Source organism: Mustela nivalis (genome assembly GCF_964662115.1).
Source record: "Mustela nivalis genome assembly, chromosome: 10".
In the NCBI taxonomy this organism is placed as follows: Eukaryota; Metazoa; Chordata; class Mammalia; order Carnivora; family Mustelidae; genus Mustela; species Mustela nivalis.
The window spans coordinates 82929720-82951521 of NC_139029.1; the positions used below are offsets into that span (position 1 = coordinate 82929720).

Here is a 21802-nt window from a genome sequence, read left to right on the forward strand (position 1 = left end):
TTTCTTCTCTTCACCCGCTGCTTACCACCACAAACGAACCCTGAATTATGGCGGCTTCTGCGCCCGCCCCGCACACGACTGACTTCCCGGTTGAGGGTCGCTGCAGTTACTATGTGGAAAAGAAGAAGCGCTTCTGCAGGATGGTGGTGGCAGCGGGGAAAAGATTCTGTGGGGAACACGCTGGAGCCGCGGAGGTCTGGTATTGCCCCTACCATTTGGAGAGTTGGAAATAAGTTTCATGCTTTACCAGAATTCTGCTCTGTTCGCTGCGTTTTTTGGCTTCTCCTGTGCTGAGCGCAGCCCTGCCCTCCCTATGCAGCGATACTGAGCCCTAGCGAAGTGTAGTGCTTCTCGCGCTAACTAAAGCGCCTACAGTGACCCGCTTATCTTGATACGAAGTTCGGGCAATAGTAGATCTTAGTCGTACTCCAAGCCACCGCCTTATACACTCCGCCCAGTCTCCGCCTTCTTGATGGGAAATCGCAAGGTTTCACTAATTGTGTTCTGATTGTTTTGTGAGTAATAATCACTTCTTGTGAATACGGTTGAGAAACTTTTTTTAAAAATTTATTTAGACACACAACTCTTTAGGAGGGAACAAACTGATGGTTACCAAAGGGGAGAGGGAAGGAATGGGTGAAATAAGTACTGGGGATTAGGGAGTGCGCTTGCGAGGAGCACGGAGTGATTAAAAACTTAAAAAAAATTTAGAGTACAGTCTTTTGAAAACAACTTGTAACTGCTGAAAGGGGGAAGGAAAGATTGAAAATCGTGTAAGAATTGACTTTTTAAAATTGAAACAGGAGGCGTACAATTTTGTTTGAGAATACTGTTAGGCATATTAATTGTATTGTCAATATACAGTTGACCCTTGGGGCGCCTGGGTGGCTCAGTCGGTTAAGCATCTGCCTTGGGCGGGGGTCATGGTCCTAGGGTCTTGGGGTTGAGCCCCACAGCGATCTCCCTACTCACTGAGGATCTTGCTTCTCTCTTTCCCTCTGCCTCTTCCTTGGTTTTTGTGCTCTTTCTCTCAAATAAATAAAATCTTTTATTATATATATATAGTTGACCCTTGACCACGTGTTTGAACTGCCAGTCCACATATCCCTGGATTTCATAAACACAGTACAGTATTATGAATGCGCTTCCCTTATTAAGACTTTCTTAATAACATTTTCTTTAGTTTTATTGTAAGAATACATTGTATAATACATGCAACAAAAATATGCATAATCAGCTTTATGTTAGCAGTGAGGCTTTAGGTCAGCAGTAGACTATTTGTACTTAATTCAAAAAGTTTTAAATCTCATTTTTTGGGGCGCCTGGGTGGCTCAGTGGGTTAAGCCGCTGCCTTCGGCTCAGGTCATGTTCTCAGGGTCCTGGGATCGAGTCCCGCATCGGGCTCTCTGCTCAGCAGGGAGCCTGTTTCCTCCTCTCTCTCTCTCTCTGCCTGCCTCTCTGTCTGCTTGTGATCTCTCTCTGTCAAATAAATAAATAAAATCTTTAAAAAAAAATCTCATTTTTTGAAAAGTCAAAAGTTGCTTGTGGAGGAGGGGTGTGGCTTCCCCTCCCCCCTTTCAAGAGTCAACTGTATTTTGGTGTATTTCCTTAGGATATATATGATAGAAAATAAAAGTAAGAACAGGAGATGCAGAATGCTTGTAGAAGAACCTGTTTAGTCAGTTTTGGAAACCAAATAGGCAAGCACCTGGTTTCATGGCTTCTGGATGTCCAATATTATTTACATTATTTCTATTAGGTGGTTTATTCTGGACAATATCCAGTACAGATCAGTATTCCTTCATCTGCTACTGTCCACCATAGCATATCTCTACTTCATATTTTTGATTTGACGGATACTTGGCTAGAGTGAAGTATACAGAAACAAGCATATTCTTATTTTGGAATGTGGAAGACCCATGACTTACATTGAGAACTCTTCGAAGTATACCTCCAGTTGTATTGTGGGTTGAGGAGATCAGCAAACATCCCTTGATCAAAAAATGAGATTTAATTGATTAATTAAATTTTTAAACATGAAATTTATGGTGGGAGAAAAGTTTTGTTCTCACTCTAAGACCTTATTATATTTGACTTTAACAAAACATCTCAAAGATAACTGCAAGTGCTAACAGTAGTAGATTGTGACTAGTTCCTTACAAGTTGATTGGTATTATCAGAGAGAAAGGAATGTTGTTATTGGTCCCTTGAAGAAAGATTGCAAGACAGAAACATGACACATGACGCAATTTGATTTTCAACTGTGGGCATCCTATTAAATCTGCAATATAAGATACATGATCTAATTAAGTATTATGTTTCCATCTTTTTTGTCTTAAGTATCATCTATAGCGGAGACCACTTGTACATAGTTTTACCCACTGGTTCTTAACTGAGGGTGATTTTGCCCCCCAAGAACATCGCAAAAGGGGCGCCTGGGTGATTCAGTCAATTAGGCTACTGCCTTCAGCTCAGGTCACGACCCCAGGGTCCTGAGATTGAGCCCCACATCAGGCTCCCTGCTCAGTGGAGAGCCTGCTTCTCCCTCTCCCTGTGCCTACTTGTACTCTCTCTCTCTCTCTGTCAAATAAATAAATAAATAATCTTAAAAAAAAAAAAAAAAAAGGACACCGCAAAAGATTATTACAAAATAATGAGGCAAATTATAGCCAGTGCTATCACAGATTTGAAATTCCATATGTAGGTCTTCTCTAAATCTGTTTGAAGCTATAAACCCTCATTATCCAAAGGAGTATTTGCTCATATAAACAAAAACTAGCTACTTTGGAGATTTTTGTTGCTTAACTTTTTTTGTCAATGTGTTATTGTCCTTTTAAGGTTTCCTTACCTTGTTTTGGGAACATGTAAACTTAGGATTATACTGAAGTTGTATCTAGTATCTGTAAGCAATGACTTGATATTTTCTAACCAAGTCAATATATGATCTATCTTTCTTAGGAAGAAAATGCTCGGAAAAGAATTCTGTGTCCTTTAGATCCAAAACAGTAAGTATGGGTCCAATAAGGGTTTTTCTGTGCTAGAAAGAGTAATTGTCACAGGTCTTATAAAATTATTTTAAATACTTTTCTCTTTAAATTTAGCACAGTATATGAAGATCAACTATCAAAGCATTTGAAAAAGTGTAACTCAAGAGAGAAGCCAAAACCTGTAAGTGTTTTATCACTTTGATCAAATTGAAAGGTGAAATGTGTGGTATGTAATGTTTATATATACTTAGTTGATTACAAATGTGAATACTTAACAAGAATCTAGCCTTAAGGCTTGAATGTGATATATGCATTTGAGTGTATAGGACATCAGACTGTGAATCCACTTATAATCCTAATTCAGATAATAGAATTTGTACAACAAGTGTATTGTTTAGAGAGTAATTTCACAGTTTATTCAAAATATTTACTTAGTGCTTACTAAATTTATTTCAATAAAATATGGCCCCAGCCTTCAAAGAGTTTATTTGAGACTGATAAGTTAACTTGAAAATAAGGGATCTTAATAAGTTTAGTGAAAGAAGTGCACATGTTGTAAGAGCACATACTTGTATAAAAATTAAAATTATATTCAAGGGGTCAAGAAAAGCTTTCCAGAGGGACTAACACTTAAGCTGAGTCTTGATTTGGCAAAGAAAAAGAAGAAAAGTCCATATAGGTGAGAAGAACTATATGCACAAAGGCAGAAAGTGAGAAACCACAGTGAGACTTTGAAGAACTCGGACTTTATTCTGAAAGATACGGGGAACCACTGAAAGATTTTAAGCTAAAGAATGATGTGGTCAGCTTTACCTCTTACAAAACTTTCCCTCAGACCAGTGTGGGAAGATGGCTTGGAATTAGAAGGACTGGTGAGGTCCTGTTGCTGAAATCCAGGTGGGACATATAAGAGACTAAATGAAAGAGGATGGAAAGGGTAGGGAATAAATGCAAGAATTATTTAGGTAGCAGAATCAAGAAAAGTTGGTGACCAAAAGCTTAGAGTTGGATATGTGAGTCTGAAAGTCAGTAGAATAGTTTGGAAGTCAGTAAATACAGATCATAGGTAAAGCCTTAAATTTTTAAGTTACCCAGGGTAAGCGATTGGAAGGGTGGGGGAGAAACTTACTTATTCAATAAATATTAATTGAGTACTTATACCAGACATTGTACCAAGCATCCTGCCTATAAGAACATTACAGTCTGGTAGGAGAGACAAAGAGTGCTGTGGAAGAATAAAGGAAGAGAGCCTAACCCTCTTTTGGGAGAAATAGGGGATGAAAGAGATGAGGAAGGAGTCAGGGAGGCTTCTCTGAAGGAGTGTCATACAATGAGACTTAAAGGTCAAAGGAGGATCAGCCAAGAGCACCTGGGTGGCTTAGTTGGTTAAGTGTCCAATTTTTTATTTCTATTCAGGTAATGATCTCATAGTTGTGAAATCAAGCCACCAGTCAGGCTCCACGCTGGGCATGGAGCCTGCTTAAGATTATTTCTCCCTCCCCGTCGGCCCTCCCCTCCCCACAAAAGGCGGGGGGAGTGGGGGGCAGCGATGGGAGGAGACTCAGCCAGACAAGGAAAAACCAACATATGTTAGCACCTAGAAGTGAGAAAGTTGATAGCTTTATCTGGGACTGGGCATTGCACACGACTTGGAATATAGAATACAAGAGGAGAACTGAGTGAAGATGAGATAAGATAGCTAGGAAGTAGAGCATGAGACCAAGAACAGAACTCTAGGTGACACTGACATCAAAGTGTGAGCTGCTCCTACCCTCAATGGGCTTTTGGCATTTCAAGTGGAATAGTCATGTCCTGTGTATTTCAAACATCCCTGTATTTAGTATTCCTGGCCTCTGAGCAGCAAATGGCAAAGGCACTTGTGAGGAATATGAAGGATCTGAAGTGTAATCTTATTGTCAGGCTAACAAGTTAGCCTGCAGGTTTGTGGATGCTGGCAAAAGAGACTCCTGGGTCAGAGACAAAGGTCTTCATTACTCACTGCTCAGCAAATAACATGGGCTTCTTGCCTGCATTGATTCCCCTTGTTCCCTAAGATCCATGGAGTCAACAGGGCCTAGGTGAATCCTGACATTTTTGTGCATAGCTTATGTCACAGCTGAAGAACCTCAAGATTATGAAATACATTTCTTCTAAAATAAAAAAGGGACATCTGGGTGACTCAATTGGTTGAGCTTCTGACTCTTGGTTTCAGTTCAGTCATGATATCATGGGTCATGAGATTGAGCTTCATGTTGGGCTCTATGCTCAGAGGGGAGTCTGTTTGAGGATTCTTTCCCTCTACCCCAGACCCCACTTGGATGCATGCTCTTTCTCTCTCTCAAATAAATAAATCTTAGAAAAAGGTAATAGGGGCACCTGGGTGGCTCAGCCAATTAAGGGTCTGACCCTTGATTTCACCTTAGGTCATAATCTCATATTTGTGAGATCAAGCCCCACGTCAGGCTCCGTGCTCAGTGCAGAGTCTGCTTGATATTCTTTTGCCTCCTCCCACCCCCATCCCTCAACTCCTTCCAGCATGCATAAGCATGCTCTCTCTCTCTCTCTCTAAAATAAAAAAATGAAATATTTAAAAAGATAATAAAAAAATAAATGGGCAGACCAAAGAGAGGTAGTTGAAGTGAAATTGAAGATCCAGGTCCTCAGTCACACTAGTAGTATTTCAAAACTAGTGGCTATCATGTTCTCCAGGGAAGATCTGGAATTACCTCCATCATTGCAGAAGATTCTGTTGGAAGATGCTAATCTCGATAATTACAGAAAATCTTTCTGAAGATACACTAGAAAAATCTTATGCTATGTTATTTTAAACAACATAGTGCTATAATACCTTTCTATTTTTTATTTTAGATAAAAAACTAATAAATAAATTTATTTTAATTTATTTTATTTTAGATAAAAAATTTATTTAATCAGCATTTTAAAAGAGAAGAAATCAGACCTAAACCATTGTAATACCATATCCTCTCTCTCTCTTTGGTCATGCTGCCTGTCTGATAAACAGCCATGTGTAGTTGGTACTTTGTTGTTTTTGCTGTTAACACCATAAACAAAGCTGACACAGCTCTCAATCTGTGCTATAGATAGGTGAAAAAGTTAATAAAAATTACTAACAAACTTCTTTAGAATATGACTGCTTATTCAAACAATATCTCACTAGAATATATGGTTCATGAATATAGAGATTTTTGTCTGTTCTGTTCTGTACTGTGGTGAGCCCTTGGCACTAAAGCAAATTAAAGACCATAGTAGGTGCTCAATAATTCATAAATGGGAAAAAGGGAGGATGGCAGGTACAGAGTAAGGGACGAAGGGAAGTATCAGTTTTTGACCTTAATTTTTTTGAGCTCTTCACATTAATGACAGTATTGTGGTTTTGTTTTTGTTAAGGACTTCTTTATTCAAGATATTAACGCAGGCTTAAAAGATGAAACAGAAATACCTGAACAATTAGTAAGTATTTGACTTTATATTTAATTTTAAAAGGGTCTGTGAGCTATTTCTGTGAATAAGCTATGTCCCAATTTTTGTTTAGGATAAATTAATTATTTTGAATTTAGAATGTATTTTTTCTATAGAATCCATATTATTAGTGATGGTTCATTCCCAGATAAGCTCATGCCCCATTTTTGTTTATAGGTTCCAATTTCTTCTCTTTCTGAAGAGCATTTGGAAAACCTAATTAAGAAATTGCAGAAAGCAAGTGAAGGTAAGTTTGCCTACAGTTGCAAATTAAAATTTTTAAAATAATTAGGTGCCACATGAATTGATGCCAGTATGGTTTACAGAATGTTACTACCATTGCTCAGAGCCCTACGGTTTCATGTTTGGTTGCTTAAGCTATTGTGCTTATATTTGGCACAGGTTTGAACTCTACACTTAAAGATCAAATTATGTCCCATCCAGCATTGCATGATGCCCTTAATGACCCTAAAAATGGTGATTCTGCAACCAAACACCTGAAACAGCAGGTATGTTTAGGCCAAAGTAATTATACTAAAATTGGCCTTTTGTTCATTTGTCAAAAGCTAACATTCTTTCTAAATATAGTTCTTAATGAGATTTTGTTTAGTTTATCTTGTAGGGAACGGAATCTTTCCATTTAAAAAATAAATGTAAGCATATATTAAAAACTTTTGGCATGGATATGGTTCTGAGTATTATGTGTTAAAAATTTCAAAGCAAGGGAAAAAATTTAAAGCCAAACAAAAATATCAATGTGCTCATGCTGCCTTTTGTAGAAATTACCTTGCTTTTTTCCAATTCAAGCCAGATGTGTTTGCTCGAGTTTATAAAATAATCTTGTGAAGTTTGCAGGCTTCTATTTTAGGTAACATTGAAAAATTAAAGTTACTTGGTCCAAGAAGATGCTTTGTTGAGTTTGGAGCAGGAAAGGGAAAATTATCTCATTGGGTTGATATTGCCTTAAAAGATGCTGAAAAAGTTCACTTCATCCTAGTAGAAAAGGTGACCACGAGATTCAAGGTAAGTGAAACCATGGCAGTATATTAGTAACCAAACTTTGTACTTTTTTTGTTAAAAAAAGAAACAATGATACTCAGAAACATGTCTCTTACAGAAAATTATTTTTCATGTTGATTTGATATGGCTTTTTATTCTAATTATATTGATAAACTGAAGATAAATGTTTTAATCTAAATTTTAATAGTCCATTGAGCTGAGTTCTTTAAATTATTTGCAGAGACAAGAAAATATGTGGAAAGGGCCAAGCTCAAGCTAGGAGTTAAAAGTCTTGGGTTCTAACTTACCTGTGTCACCTACTGACTATTCATTCAGTAAATATTTTATTCATTCATTAAATATTTATTGAGCCTACCATTAGGCACCATGATACACATTGGGTAGGTAAAGTCAAGACAAGGTCCCTATGTCCTATTACTGATACTTAGAAAGGAGAGGCAGACAAATTAATGATGATAGAAAAGTATCAAAGTATGAAAAAAATCTGCACAGAGTATAGTATGGTTTCAAAAGAGGGAGTGACATGTTTGATTGCAGGGAAAGGACACAAATGGCTCCATAGAAAAGATGATGCCTGAATTGTGTCTTAAAAGGAGAATTGGTGTTTCCTAGATAGAGGGTTTGAGGAACAGTGTAACCAAATACCTGAAATGACAGGGAAACATGGAAACACTTCTGTCTGATGGGAATGCACGGTCCCAAGTAGAGTTCAGTGGTGATGAGATGGGAGAGGATGGCTAGACTGGAAGGTGTCCTGTTTTGTGCCAGGGGAAGGAGTTTGACTCTATCCTGCTACGTGCTGGGGATTTGGAGGAATGAGATTTAGTTCTTGTCTTTGAGAATCTAATATCTAGTGGAGCATACTTATGAGTATTTTGGTTCAGTATGCTAAGTCTCTTAGGATAATGGTAAGTACCAAAAGCCGTAGGGGCAAGAAGATAGAACACCAGCCCCAGTGTAGTGTGGGGTCAGGGAAGGTTTCTTGGAGGAAGTGACCGCTGAGAGATTGAAAGAATATGTAAGAGTTGGTGAAGAAAATAAGAAGGCTTTTTTAAAGTTCATCCTAGCAGTACCATTAAAGCTATATCAGAAGAGTCTGAAACTTGAAGTAGGGAGATTAATAACAAGATAATTATATCCAGTAATCCAAGTAAGAAATGGGCCCGAGCTAAAGCTGTTGTGGTGGGATGGAGAGGAGGGAAAGAATATGAGAAGTGCTAAGATTTTGGAAGCAAAGAGAGTTGGTGATTTATTAGTCATTAATAATGAGTTATTTCAGGTGACACTTTATGGCTTTCAGTGAATGGTGGTGCTTTTTATCTGAGATAGGGAATATAGAAGGTGGAAGAGAAAGAATAGGTTTGAGGGGAGAAATGATGAGTTCAGTTTTGAATGAGTTTGCAGTTGAAGTAGAGCTTTCTAGTTCACAGCTAGATATGTAACTGGTGCTTATCAAAAATATCTGGGCCACAGTGTTGATTTGTAAGTCATAGGCATAGGGACATAGATCAGAATGGTGGTTGTGATCTTTCAGAGAGAGTAAAAAGAATGAGCCAAAAATAGTATATTATGGCCTAACAAAGGCAAAGGAGCTGGCAAATAATCTTAGGTTAGTCACTTAAGATTAATAAACCTTAGTTCCTTCATCAATAAATTGTGAAGTTTTAGAGTTAAAGGAAATAATTATATATAATTTTTAAAAATTTTCAAGCCTTTTAAAAATGTATGATATTGTTATTTTGGAGTTTCCATCAAAGAATATACAATCTTAAACTTCTAACTAGTGATTTTGGTTTTTAAATATTAAAAAATAAGATGGGAAATTATTTCCTCTGAATTTTGAAAACAAATAGAAATATTTTTAAATTCATAAAGCTTTTTTTAAACATAAAAAAGCTGCTGTTATGACAATGTTCTCTTTGTGCAGGTAGATGGCAAACACAGAAAGAAAAATTCAGTATTTGAGAGACTTCAAATTGATATTCAACACTTGTGTTTGAGTAAGTTGCATAACTTTCAGTTGCCCTAGCATAAATCATAGAAGTTTCAAATTCTGACTGTTGCTTAGAAATCCAGTGATGCAGAACAGTCCTTCAAGGAAAACAAACTAAAATTAATGCATTATTAATATAGAATGTTATATCTATCATTTGGATAAATGTAAATTGAATTAGGTTTGGAACTTTTTTAAGATGAGGTTTCAGTTTCAATTAGAAATGAAGTGTCATATTAGGAAGGAGTTTAAAAGTATTGGTGACATGTCCCTACATTATTTCTTTGTCTTTTCTAATTATGAGTCTCTTCAGGGGCGTCTGGGTGGCTCAGTTGGTTGAGCATCCGACTCTTGATTTCCAGTCAGGTCACGATCTCAGCGTGAGATCAAGCCTTGGCTTCAGGCTCCATGTTGGGCACGAGGCCAGCTTAAGGTTTGCCCTCTCCCTCTCCCTCTGGCCCACCCCCTTAAAAAGGCTAGTGCCTTCTGCCTGTCATCAATATGACTTTACGTAAACTGTTGAAGAAATGAGCATTCTTTGTCCAGCTGATGGTAAAAGATACTTCCTAGGATTTTTTTTTTTTTAAGATTTTATTTATTTGACAGAGAGAGAGATCATAAGTAGGCAGAGAGAGAGGGAGAAGCAGGCTTCCCACTGAGCAGAGAGCCTGATGCAGGGCTCAATCACAGGACCCAGATGATGACCTGAGCTGAAGGCAGAGGCTTAACCCACTGAGCCACCCAGGCACCCCTCTAGAATTTTAAATTGTACCAAGATAATTAATCTCTGTGGAAGTCACATTTCATACACACACACACACACCTTCAGTCATACACTTTGTGCCTTTTCTGTGTCTTTTTATAGTTTTTTGTATTACTACAAGCATATCCTAGTAACCTCTTCCATCCACTAATTAATACAGCTTTGTGAAACCCCACATTTACATATAAATCCCTGTATTTAAAACTGTTTAACTGAAAATATTACTTTTCTGATATTGAAAATCCTAGACAGGTTTTTATTCTATGTGTTGAATTCTTATTAAAATACTGAAAAGTTGCCTACCATATTTATTAGTTTCTAACCCTTCTGTGCCCACCATGTGCCCCCATTTCATATTTTTAAACTAAAATAAGAGAAAAAGGAGCAAATATCTACAATCTAGGTCAATACTGCCCTTTTAGAATTTGCATTAATTGGAAAATATTTTTTCCTGCTAAGCAGTGACTGTCTAAAAATGTAACCACGAGTCAAAATGTGAACTATAAACTCCTGACTTCCATGCTTCTGTTTTTTCCTAATAGTTAAAAAAAAGACTTATGTAATGACATACTGAGGGTGATTAAAGGTAGTTTGAAATGAGGAGAAAGTGACATTTATTTATTTAGTTTTCCTTTCTGGGTGGCAGGGTTGGAATTGACTGACTGCTCCTCATTTAAGGGGACGAGAAAGAATAAGAAGTATCTTGAATTAGGTCACTGCTGACATCCCCACCTCCTTTCTTTTTTCTTTGTTTTTTGTGGGGTTTTTTTCCCCCTATTTGAGGCTTTTATTAAAGTTACATTTATGTGGTTAAGAGTCAAATAGTTCCACAGGTTCTCAAGTTGTTTTAAACATAGCACCAGCCACTCCCTCCCTGCCATGGCTCTCTCTTCAAAGCCAACCACATTTATCTCTTATGGGTGAATTTTTATATTTATCTAAAGTGTCTGACAACAGGCTTTTGTTTTACCTGATTCCCTTTTTTTCCCCACAAGCATAATCTATCGGTTTTTCCCAATGGAAGATGAAAATTTTCTACCCCTGCCCCATCTCAAGTGCAAACACTTCCCATTCCTCATTTTTCTAATATGTATTAAATGATTAAATCATCATTTTTTTTCCCCAGACCATGTAGGAAATTTCTTTATCCTATATTTTTTGTTTGCTAAATTAATAATTTAGTTTTATTTACTTGATCTTATAAAAATGTATTTGTTATAAATACATTCATCAAGTATTCTGTTAGTTTCCATCTTCCTGAAAAATTCTCCCCTGTATGCTTCAGACATGTTCTGATCAAGACTGGATGCCCTTTGTTCCTGGGGCACAATGATCAACGTTAAAACTCTCTTCAGTCTCATCCTCCTTCACTATCCTAGGTAGAAATTTCTTTTTCCACATCTTTTCCCACTTCTTCCTCTGTTGATTTAGTTTTTTCGGGCAGAGCACCTAGTCCTATAGATTCCTGAGAAACAGTGCATTAGAGATAAATTTGAGACCTTGCATTGTCCGGAAACATCTTTTATTTTACACTTGACTTGGCTGGGTATTTTATATTTCTAGGTTTAAAATCATTTTCCCTTAGAATTTTGCAAGTTCTGTTTCACTAGTATTATTTAAAAGTTCAGTGCTATTCTGAATCTTGGTCCCTTGTACTTGATCTGCTTTTATTTATTTATTTTTTTATTTTTTATTATTTTTTTTTAATGTATAGGTCCTTCTTTATCCTTAGTGTTTAAAATTTTCACAGTAATATACCTTCCTATGGTTGTTTTTATCTGCTTTGCCTGACGCTTTGATTTAAACCAGTGGTTTTCAGTGGAGGCTGCTTTGTCCCTTAGGGCACATTGGCAATGTAGTCATAGTAGTAGGCATGCTGCTGACATCTAACAGATACAGACCAGAGGCCTGCTAAATATCCTATACGGTATGGTAGAGCTCCCCAAAACAAAATTATTGGGGTCAAAAAGTCAATAATGCTAAGGATGAGAAATCCTGATTTAGAGATTCTAGTCCTCTCAGCTTTCTGGGAAATTGCCTTGCATTCTTCCGTAATTTTCTCTGCTTCACTTTCTCTTTTCTCCCATTATGGAGGAATTCTTACGATACAGTTACTAGACCTGCTGGGGTGGTTTTCTACTTCTCTATGTTGTCTTTGGTTTTTTTCCTATACTTTCTAAGATTTCCCCAACTTAATTTTTTCTCTCATAGTTTTAATTTCTAAGATGTTTTTCTCTGAGTTTACCTTTATTGTTGTATCTTGTTCTTTTTTATAATATAATATCTTTCTGAGGATATTAATAATGGTTTTTTAGATTTATTCTCCCTTCATTACCTGTTTTCACAATTTGTTCTTTTCCATTCGTTTGGTCTCTTGACTTTTGAGGCTGTCCTCAAACATCTGGTGCTCCTTGATGGTGTGTTCTTAGAACTGAGGGACTCAGAGCTCTGAGTACTCAGATGGAGTTGTTTGAGCTCCACTTTGGGGTGATCTGCCTGAGATGTGATCTTTTTATTTGGGCAGGTCAGATTCAGCAGAGAAGACTCTTCTGATCACCTGTCTGGAGGGTAAAGGTCTGATTACCAACATCTTAGGACCCTGTGGGAAACAAAAGCTAGGGAAATTAGTATGCACACTCACTGACTCCTGCAGTTTTGCAATACTTCACCTTTCAACTTCCCGTTGTCCCTCAAGCTGCTGTCCTCCTGTTCTACTAGCTCCAGAGAATTAGTCTAGTCTTTCACCACGTGGGAAAGAGGTAGCTACCAGGGAGCTATGAGGTGAGGATCTGACTATTAAATAGACTTTCCACCATCACTTTCTATTGTAGCTACTCAGCTCTACTGCCAAGGTACCTGATGCCCCCAGTTCTTGAGTCTTTTGAAGGTTTGTGGAATAAATTTGGTTGAGTCACAGCCTTTCCCACTTTTGTCTCCTTTAGTTCTCTTTCAGATCTTGTTGAGTTTATACCTTTTTAAAAATCCTTTTATCCTCATTTCGGTGGAATTTTAAGAGGGAGTAAACCAGATATTTGCATTTACTCTACCATCATTTCCCAGAAGTTCCTCTGCTCTGTTTTCCAAGCCCAAAGAAATAGGAGAGAGAGGGACACCTGCGTGGCTCAGTCGGTTAAACATCTGCCTTCAGCTCAGGTCATGGTCTCAGGGTCATGAGATCAAGTCCCACATCGGGCTCCCTGCTCAGCTGAGAGTCTGCTTCTCCCTCTCCCTCTGCCGCTCCCCCTGCTTGTGCGCTCACTCTCTCTCTCATAAGTAAATAAATAAAATCTTAAAAAAATAATAAATAAATCTCTTTTTTTAAAAAAAGAAAAGAAATAGAGAGGAAATAAGGTAATTTTTAAGCATAAAGCAGAAGGGTTTCTTAGACATCCTTTCTCTTCACCCTAATTGATGCTAAGGATGAGAAATCCTGATTTAGAGATTCTAGTGCTCTCAGCTTTCTGGGAAATTGCCTTACATTCTTTCGTAATTTTCTCTGGTCAGTAATTGTAATTGATGGTTAGTTTCTTGAACTACCTTAATTTAAACTTCTATATTCGCTGACACAGGCAAACTATTCCACTTGGTACCATTTTCTCCTGGCATATAATATACTAACATTTGAAAGAAAGCAAGAGAATGGTTGAAATATTTATTAAGTACCTGCATTGGACTGTTGACTATGATCGATGCTGTAGCTGGATTTGTAGCAGGAAGCATACTTTACATTTCAGAATCTTATAAAAAGGAAAATAAATGGTGGGTGGGGTGAGGCCATACCACAACTGTGATATATTACATCTTATTGCATTATCTGTGGACCCTTTTTTTTTTTCTTTTTCAGGACTGTTATGAATATTTTCTTTTTTTTTTAATTTTTAAAAAAATTTTTAAAAATTTATTTATTTGGCAGAGAGAGAGATCACAAGTAGGCAGAGAGGCAGGCGGGAGGCGGGGGGAAGCAGGCTCCCCACTGAGCAGAGAGCCCGATGTGGGGCTCCATCCCAGGACCCTGAGATCGTGACCAGAGCTGAAGGCAAAGGCTTAACCCCCTGAGCCACCCCGGTGCCCTGAATATTTTCTTTTTTTAAAAAACATGTGAAAAGCTAAGATAATATCTTATTTTTGAGCATTAAGGTATAGTAAAGTCTATAGTTTAATTAATACTGAATATTGTATTGTATAATATAATGTTATTCATAAATGTTTATCATATGTATTATTTGTTCAAAATAAATCTTATAGGAGGGGAAGCTTTGACTTCTTTTATTGATGAGTTAATATTTAGCAGAGTAAGGCTTATACAGGGGAAAGTCCTGAGTCAGTGTAGAAGAAATAATACTGTCCCAAGAGTCAAGAAACTTTACCTTGGGAGGAGGCCCGACCAGGGGCAAGAGGGAAATAAAAGAAGAAAGAAACTTTAATTTTAATTCTGGCTGGTCAGCAGCCCTATGTGTTACTTATCAGGTCACTACAACTGTGAGTCTCTTATTCCACAGCTATAAAGTGAGAAGTTTTTGTTTGAGTCTCTTTCATCCCTTAAATTCAAGGATTTAAATTAGTTCTCTCTTTCAGGAGGCCTTGGTAATGTCTCATCTCACAAGAATGCTAACTTGGTTCTCATTTCCTTTTATTTCAGATAAGATTCCTTTGCTAAGCAAAGAAAAACTACCTGTGGTAGGAATTGGAAAGCATCTATGTGGTGTGGCAACAGGTATGTAAACATACTAATAACCTAGATGAACACACTAAGTTTTAGCTTAACACGGTCCCAGTCATTGAAATAGTCTCTTGAGTTAGTTTATTAATGAGAATGCTTATAATTCATTAATCTTCATAGTAGCACTGGCCCTATGTTAGATCAGATATAGAGTTTTCTTATTTATCTGCTTATTTTGGCCATTTTGCAGGATGAATCAAGAATGTTACATGTAAATACTGAGATATTTAGATGTAAATAGACTTAAAAGACTTAAAGCTTTTTGGGTTATATTTCAACCAAAAAGGAAACAAATCATTTATGGAATCTATATGATTCTACTCTAGAAGCTACTGAATTTTCAAGAAGTTGCTTGGGAAGGACTCTGAAACCTCTAGTCTAGAAGATGATTATACGTACCAGGATTCTGGAGAAAACAAAAAAAGAAATATTAGATAAAAAATATAAGATATCTTATTTTAGCACATCCATCTGTCAGGTGTAGCATGGTAAGGTAGAAAGAGCACGGATAGTCTGGAAATTGGATAGTCTGGAAATCAGCTGTGCTGTGTAACCTTTGCAAATTATTTAAACTTTCTAAGCTTTGGTTATCTCATCTGTAAAACAGAGGTAACATATAATTTACCAGGTTACATGTAAATGTCTGGCACATATTAGTGAATGTTAATTATTATTACATCTCCCTGGCTCCTGCTGGTTTCATCAACTCCCATACAAGGAAATTGGAGCCTCAATTAGACATTATTTAGGTTGACCGGGAAATGGCTTGTGTTGTCTTTCATGGTTTTTAAGATGACTTTTGTGTACCTTATATCATTTGACCCTCATAAGAGTCTTCTGGCATAAACCAGTTCTGTCCTGGGGAAAGGGAAAAAATGCACTCATTTACTCTTACCCATCTGACCCAAGTTTGTCAAAAATACAATTTATATTGTCGATTTTCATTGCTCCACACACTGTCCCCTCTTAAGTCACTCTGTCTGAATTTTTCCTTCATCCCTCTTATTCTTATCTTACTGAAAAATCTCTGCTGTAGTTGCTTGCCCTTTTTTAAAATTTTTATTTATTTATTTTTTAATTTAAGTAATCTCCACAGCCAGTGTGGGGCTTGAACTCATGCCCACGAGGTCAAGAGTTGTATGCTTTTCAGCCTAAGCCAGCCAGGCATCCTGGTTGCTTGCCCTTCTTGAAATTTTGTTCCTTCTCTATTGTGACATTCTTCTTTCCTGGCTCTTCTACTACAGCTATGCCCTTCTTTCTCTCGTGGTCTCCTTCCACTACCTGTTCTTCAGTTATTAATATTTAGACCTCTTGGCTACATACCTAATATGTCTTAAAACTCTTCAGTAGCTCCTAATACTTAGAGCATAAAGTCTAAGCTCTTTAACAGGACGACCGGCTGTCAGTCTGGCCCCTGCCTTCCAGCCTTTGATGCTTCCTGTCTGCAGCTCTGCTGGTCAACAAATGGATATCCTATGTACTTTTCCCATGTACTGTACTGTGTCAAGTTCTGATTTCCTTCAAGTTCTGTTTATCATAATCCCATCCATACATCTTTACTTTATGATATTTTAGTTGTCTATTATATAATTCTAGCTCTCGCACTATGCTGTGAATTTTTGGCACACAGGGAGTGTTCAAACACGACGGTTGGCATATAACAGAAACAATAAGCATTTCCGTGAATGAATGAATAATCTTGACCACGAATTTGCTGTTTCCTAGTCCCTTTCTTTGGTATGTCATTTTGTCCTTTAAGTTCTTTGTAAAGGAGGCGTTAAAATAGATTGTTACAAGCTCCTCCTGATTCTAAAATAACTTCATTCTTCTAATAATTTTTCTGTTTTATTCACATTTCTGAAATTCATTTACTTAAGTCCAAAATAAATAAAACTAACTTGAATATATTTTGTCAGTTAATAATAGTTTAAGAAAATCCCTTTCTCCCAGTGTTTATTGACTTCAACTCATATATTGAATTAAATTTACAAGTAAAATACTAAGTCATTTAATAATCACTGGTGACATCTTAGGGTAATAAAATTTTAAAATGTGTTTTTGATTGAATAGGCACAGCATGCTGGCCTAATCAGACAGAAAATATGTTTTCTGGGTTTTTTTGTTTGTTTTAAAGTATATATTTGGGGTCTTCCCACTATTGTCAACCGTAGAGCAGTCTTCACTGGGAAATAGTCATAGTCATCAAAATATCTATTTGTTTAGCTTTTAAGTTTAAAACTCTTTTTTGAAAGTGGAATACATCTACCTTGGACGTTTATGTATATACTCATCATTACATTCACAAAGATTGCACGTGAAAGGCATTCAGTAGTTAATGAATGCATAAGTACATAAGGCTGCTCAGTGAGGCCTACTTTTCACAGAATGACTCCCTCTTACCAACTCTTCAGCTTCTCAGGATTTGCTGTGAATATTATATGTTTCAGGACTGACACCTAACATCAGTAGTCTAAGCAGATGCTAAGCAGATGCCTTTTCCCTCCATTCTTCCTTTGGGTTTCTTAAGCTCAAAACTTCCTGGAATGTAAGTGTAGATAGATCAATGATTTTTTTCCTATTCAAGTCATTTCCTCAGCTAGAGTAGGAGAAATGAGAGCCAAGTTGATTAGTTGGACTAAAAGTTTTTACAGACTGTAGAAGTTAAGCTTTAGACAGTTTTGGGGGGATATAGAATAAATCAGTGAAAATGAGATGCTAATGAGAAAACAGCAAATATGAGCAAAATTGATAATTCATGGAAGAATTCTTACAAGTATAAAACTAAACAGGTTTTTTGTTTTGGGGATTTTAGAAGCCATACTGCTGAATAAATGTAAAAAATACTTATTTTTAAAGATGCTGTGGTTTGGGGGGGCCACATAATTGTGTTTGCAGATCTTGCATTACGATGTTTGGTTGAAACCTATGCTGCCAGTTGTGAGGAAAGGAATGAAGAACCTTTAGCCAAACGCATAAAGAATGATAAAACAGGAAAAGAAATTAACACTGTGGCCAAGAAAGGAAATGAGAAAAATGTCCCAGAGAAGTGGAGCCCTGTGGCTGGCATTGTTATTGCACTCTGTTGTCACCACAGGTGTGATTGGAGACATTATGTGGGCAAAGAGTATTTCAGGGCTCTAGGCCTTGGAGCAGTGGAATTCCACTACTTCCAGCGAATGAGTAGTTGGGCAACTTGTGGGATGCGAAAAACATCTTTGGAAGCCTCCAGTCTCAGCACAAAGAGAAAAGATGAGCAGAACGATGACAGTGAAGAGCATGACGACGGGGGATGCCGAATCACAGACGAAAGCAGTGGCAGTGTGCCTGGGTAAGTGACTTCTTGGAAATGCATGACACCAGGGCAGAAATGTTTGGTTATTGCTGGACTTTCTTTTTAGATAAATGTCCCCTAGAATCTGTTCATGAAAATGCATTTTACCATCCAATTTTAGAATACATTAAAATACACTTTTATTGTGGCATAAATAAAACATCTTTTGGTAGCATGGGATGTAGCACCTAGTATATTGCAGGTTACTTCAGAACTTATCAATACATAGTAGTGACTAAAATAACTTTTTGTAAACTTCTACAGATTTTAACAATGTTTTGTATTTATTCGGTTTAGGTTCCTTACTGTTGAAGAGAAGAAGAAAATAGGGCATCTTTGTAAATTGCTGATTGATCAAGGCCGAGTCGAGTATTTACAGCAGAAAGGATTCAGTCCTGCTTTACAGTATTATACAGATCCTCTGGTGTCTTTGGAAAATGTATTGTTAACTGCTTTACCAAATCATTCTTCATCACCAGAAACAACTGCTTAATGGAAAAGAAATTGTGAACATCTGTCTTCCACCAAAAAAAAATTTTTTTAGTTGTATTTTTATATTAATGAAATATACTTTACGTAGTAGAGATGAGAACTTTAAAAACTGTTGTGGCCTCACTGAACTTTGGTAATAGCTTTGTTTTTTACTTAGAAGTCCAAATGTTAGCAAATTCATCAAATTCTCAAAGTAAGTCTCTTCAGCAGGGCATCTTGAGTTATATTATCCATCAGTATTTATAGAGATTGGTAAAGTAGTTGAACAGTTGACTTGGTTATCTGAAACACACATAACACATCAATACACAACTAGCACATTAGCTTTCTATTTGTATTAATTTTGGAAATTTATTGTCCTTTGGTTTTATTTAATACTTTTTACTTCTCAAGTTCAAGATGTATGATCAATTGTCTGTTTGTACCAAGGGCCTGTCTGAGAACTTGGCTTATATATGGATTTTTTTGTCCATTCTAATCTGGAAAGTATAATCAATTGTGATTTTTTTATTCCTAATGCAAAGAAATTCAGAGATGTTCACAATCATTAATGAATTCACCTTCAGATTACCAGAGCCATATATGTATTTATGTGTTATCTGAATTTATTCATGACGAACAGCAAAACTGAAGAGAAGGTTTTCAAGGGAAATAAACTGTTTCACTTCATTTTTTTAATTGAATAATTATCTAGTTAGAACTTCCAAAAAGATAACTTATAAACCTCATTCACAAATTAAGTTGAAACTTGAAATAACTTCTGAAGTTAATTATCACATCTTTTAAAAGGACATTTTTATACATATAAGCACAATTATAAATACATTCTCTCCTTTTGAGAAAATAATTTGGAATAAAATGGAAATTAGATAATGAAACCAAAAACCACCTCACACTTAGGCCTTACTTAACATATAAGCAGTTTCTATGCACAGGCAAATATTAAGCCAAACATATAGTAAGGACTGTTACTATCTTCATGTTATACTTCATGTATTTCTGTCTTTATTTGTAAAAATTGTCTTAATCATTGGTACTTTTGCCAAGACAAAGATCAGAATTAATAATTTTAGGTACTATAATGATATTCTTAGATAACTTTTTTATCCTATATATAGATTTATGATCACATGAATTGTAAAATAGAAGCCTAACGCATTTTGAATTCCTGGCTTTTCCACTTTAATCTCCTATGTTTTATAAGACTACCTAGGGTCAGATCCTGCCCTACCACCTCAGTGTATGACCTTGCACAACTACTTAATCTCTTTGTGCCTCAATTTCCCTTTTTAAACTGAGGATGATGAAGATAATAATAATACTACCTACCTCACAAGGTTTTTGTAACAAATGAGATGACACTTGTAAAATACTGAAAACAGCTCCAAGCACAGTGTAAGTACTCAATAAATACATTAATAATACTAATTCACAAATCTATTTTTAATAACAAGAGGCAAACGGTTTAATCATCTCTGCTTAAGTTGTAACTTTTTTCTCTTTTTATAAGTTCTGTGCCAAATATTATTAAAGTAAAATAGTTTGGATTATTTCTCAAGTTCGTTATTCATGCTGCCCAATCAAGAGAACATTAAATAAAGATAGTATACATACATCATTTGATAATTTGCGTGATTTTATTGGGTCAGGCAATGCTAATTTGTGTCATACAATCTGTTTTGCATCATTTAACAATTTATGCCAAGGAATAAAAAATATTCTACAACGGGCATAATCTCAATTACGCTTCACAAAACATACACATACACTCAATAGTTACAATAGTCCTGTCCCCATTTAGCTTCATGATGTTTCTGACAATGGTACCAAGTACTTTATGGACAGATGAGCTTGTCCTTCAACAAGCTATAGGTCAAGATTCTTGTTTTCCCCAAACTTATTTCCCTTAAGATACCATGAGAAAGTAACTATGTGGGATATGTATATTGCTATTCCTTGACCTGCCAAATTTACAGGGACAGTAAACCCCTTGTTGAACTTTCAAATTCATCCAAACAACTACCTCTTCCCACATGTCCCACAACTGTCAGATTTCCTCATCATCCACTTCTGCCACCTCATCTCAGCATCACCATCCATCCAGATGCTCTAACCAAAAACAGATTAATCTTGGGGTCTTCTCATATCCCATCATCCATTCACCAATTCTATCTACTATCTGGTTTTTTATGTATTTATACCCCAAACAAGGCCCCAAACTGTAACTTTACTTGTCTCCCAATCTATTTTTCCTTGCTGTTGTTTCTGTAACTTGCTACCACAGATCAAATGACCATTTCCTAATATCTGCCACTGGATGTTGGTAAAAAATGATTTATTCTAGCTAAAACACTGTCCAATTTTCTTGGATTATACTCCTTCCCCAAAGCAACTATGTGAAGATAAATTATATTTGAACTTTTGTTTCAAAAACTCTTTATGTTTTAGTGCATTATAAAACTATGATTTCTATTACTGTACTATTGTTTTGTTAGTTTTATTAATATAATTATCTCTTTGGCCTCTTCTAATCTTGGTTTAAGTTAAAGGCTTTCCTTCAGTGAAAAAGTGGTTTAATTCTTAATTATCAGAGACTGAATGATTGAAATCTATATATCAAAACCTCACATTTTAACTATTGGCTAAAAATCTGTGTCCTCTTAATATTTCTCATTCCTAGGCAAAATAATTGTATTGCTATTTGTGGACTGTAGAAAAAGAGGAAATGACAGGGAAGGTAATGAAATATATGACAACCTGATAGAATGAGGTAGTGAAGCTTTAAGAATCACATCTTCAGGGACACCTGGATGGCTCATTTGGTTAAGCATCTGCCTTTGGCTCAGGTCATGATCTCAGGGTCTTGGGATTGAGCCCTGTGTCTGGCTGCCTGCTCAGTGGGGAGTCTGCTTCCTCTCCCTCTCACCCAACCCCCCAGCGTGTGCTCTCTCTCAAATGAATAAATAAAATCTTAATAAAAAATAAAAGAGTAACATCTTCATTCATTTGGTTGTGC

At 36.5% G+C, this 21802-nt stretch overlaps 2 protein-coding genes across 6 annotated transcripts in view; one reads left to right on the forward strand and one right to left on the reverse strand.

The window, feature by feature from the left end:
* Positions 1 to 47: 47 nt before the first annotated feature.
* On the forward strand, positions 48 to 20404 carry TRMT13 (tRNA methyltransferase 13 homolog; the record flags this gene model as incomplete). Of its 3 annotated transcripts, none has more annotated exons than XR_014299629.1 (11): positions 48 to 194; positions 2959 to 3005; positions 3102 to 3168; positions 6396 to 6458; positions 6645 to 6714; positions 6870 to 6976; positions 7323 to 7490; positions 9415 to 9487; positions 14883 to 14957; positions 18058 to 18291; positions 18592 to 20404. XR_014299629.1 is itself a non-coding variant. In XM_082686510.1 (11 exons), 11 exons carry the CDS (start codon positions 48 to 50, stop codon positions 18785 to 18787), a joined length of 1446 nt encoding a protein of 481 aa, XP_082542636.1. In that variant the 3' UTR covers positions 18788 to 20404. The 3 variants fall into 3 exon arrangements, 2 of the variants coding, with proteins under 2 accessions (XP_082542636.1, XP_082542637.1); XM_082686510.1 differs by having other exon boundaries at positions 17859 to 18291; XM_082686511.1 differs by lacking the exon at positions 7323 to 7490 and having other exon boundaries at positions 17859 to 18291.
* Positions 18410 to 21802, reverse strand: part of LRRC39 (leucine rich repeat containing 39) — a 43845-nt gene continuing 40452 nt past the window's right edge. For all 3 annotated transcript variants that reach the window (XM_082686523.1, XM_082686524.1, XM_082686525.1), the window contains exon 10: positions 18410 to 19068. In XM_082686523.1, coding sequence (XP_082542649.1) covers positions 19013 to 19068 — 56 coding nt within the window. In that variant the 3' untranslated portion in view covers positions 18410 to 19012. The remainder of the gene's footprint in view (positions 19069 to 21802) is intronic.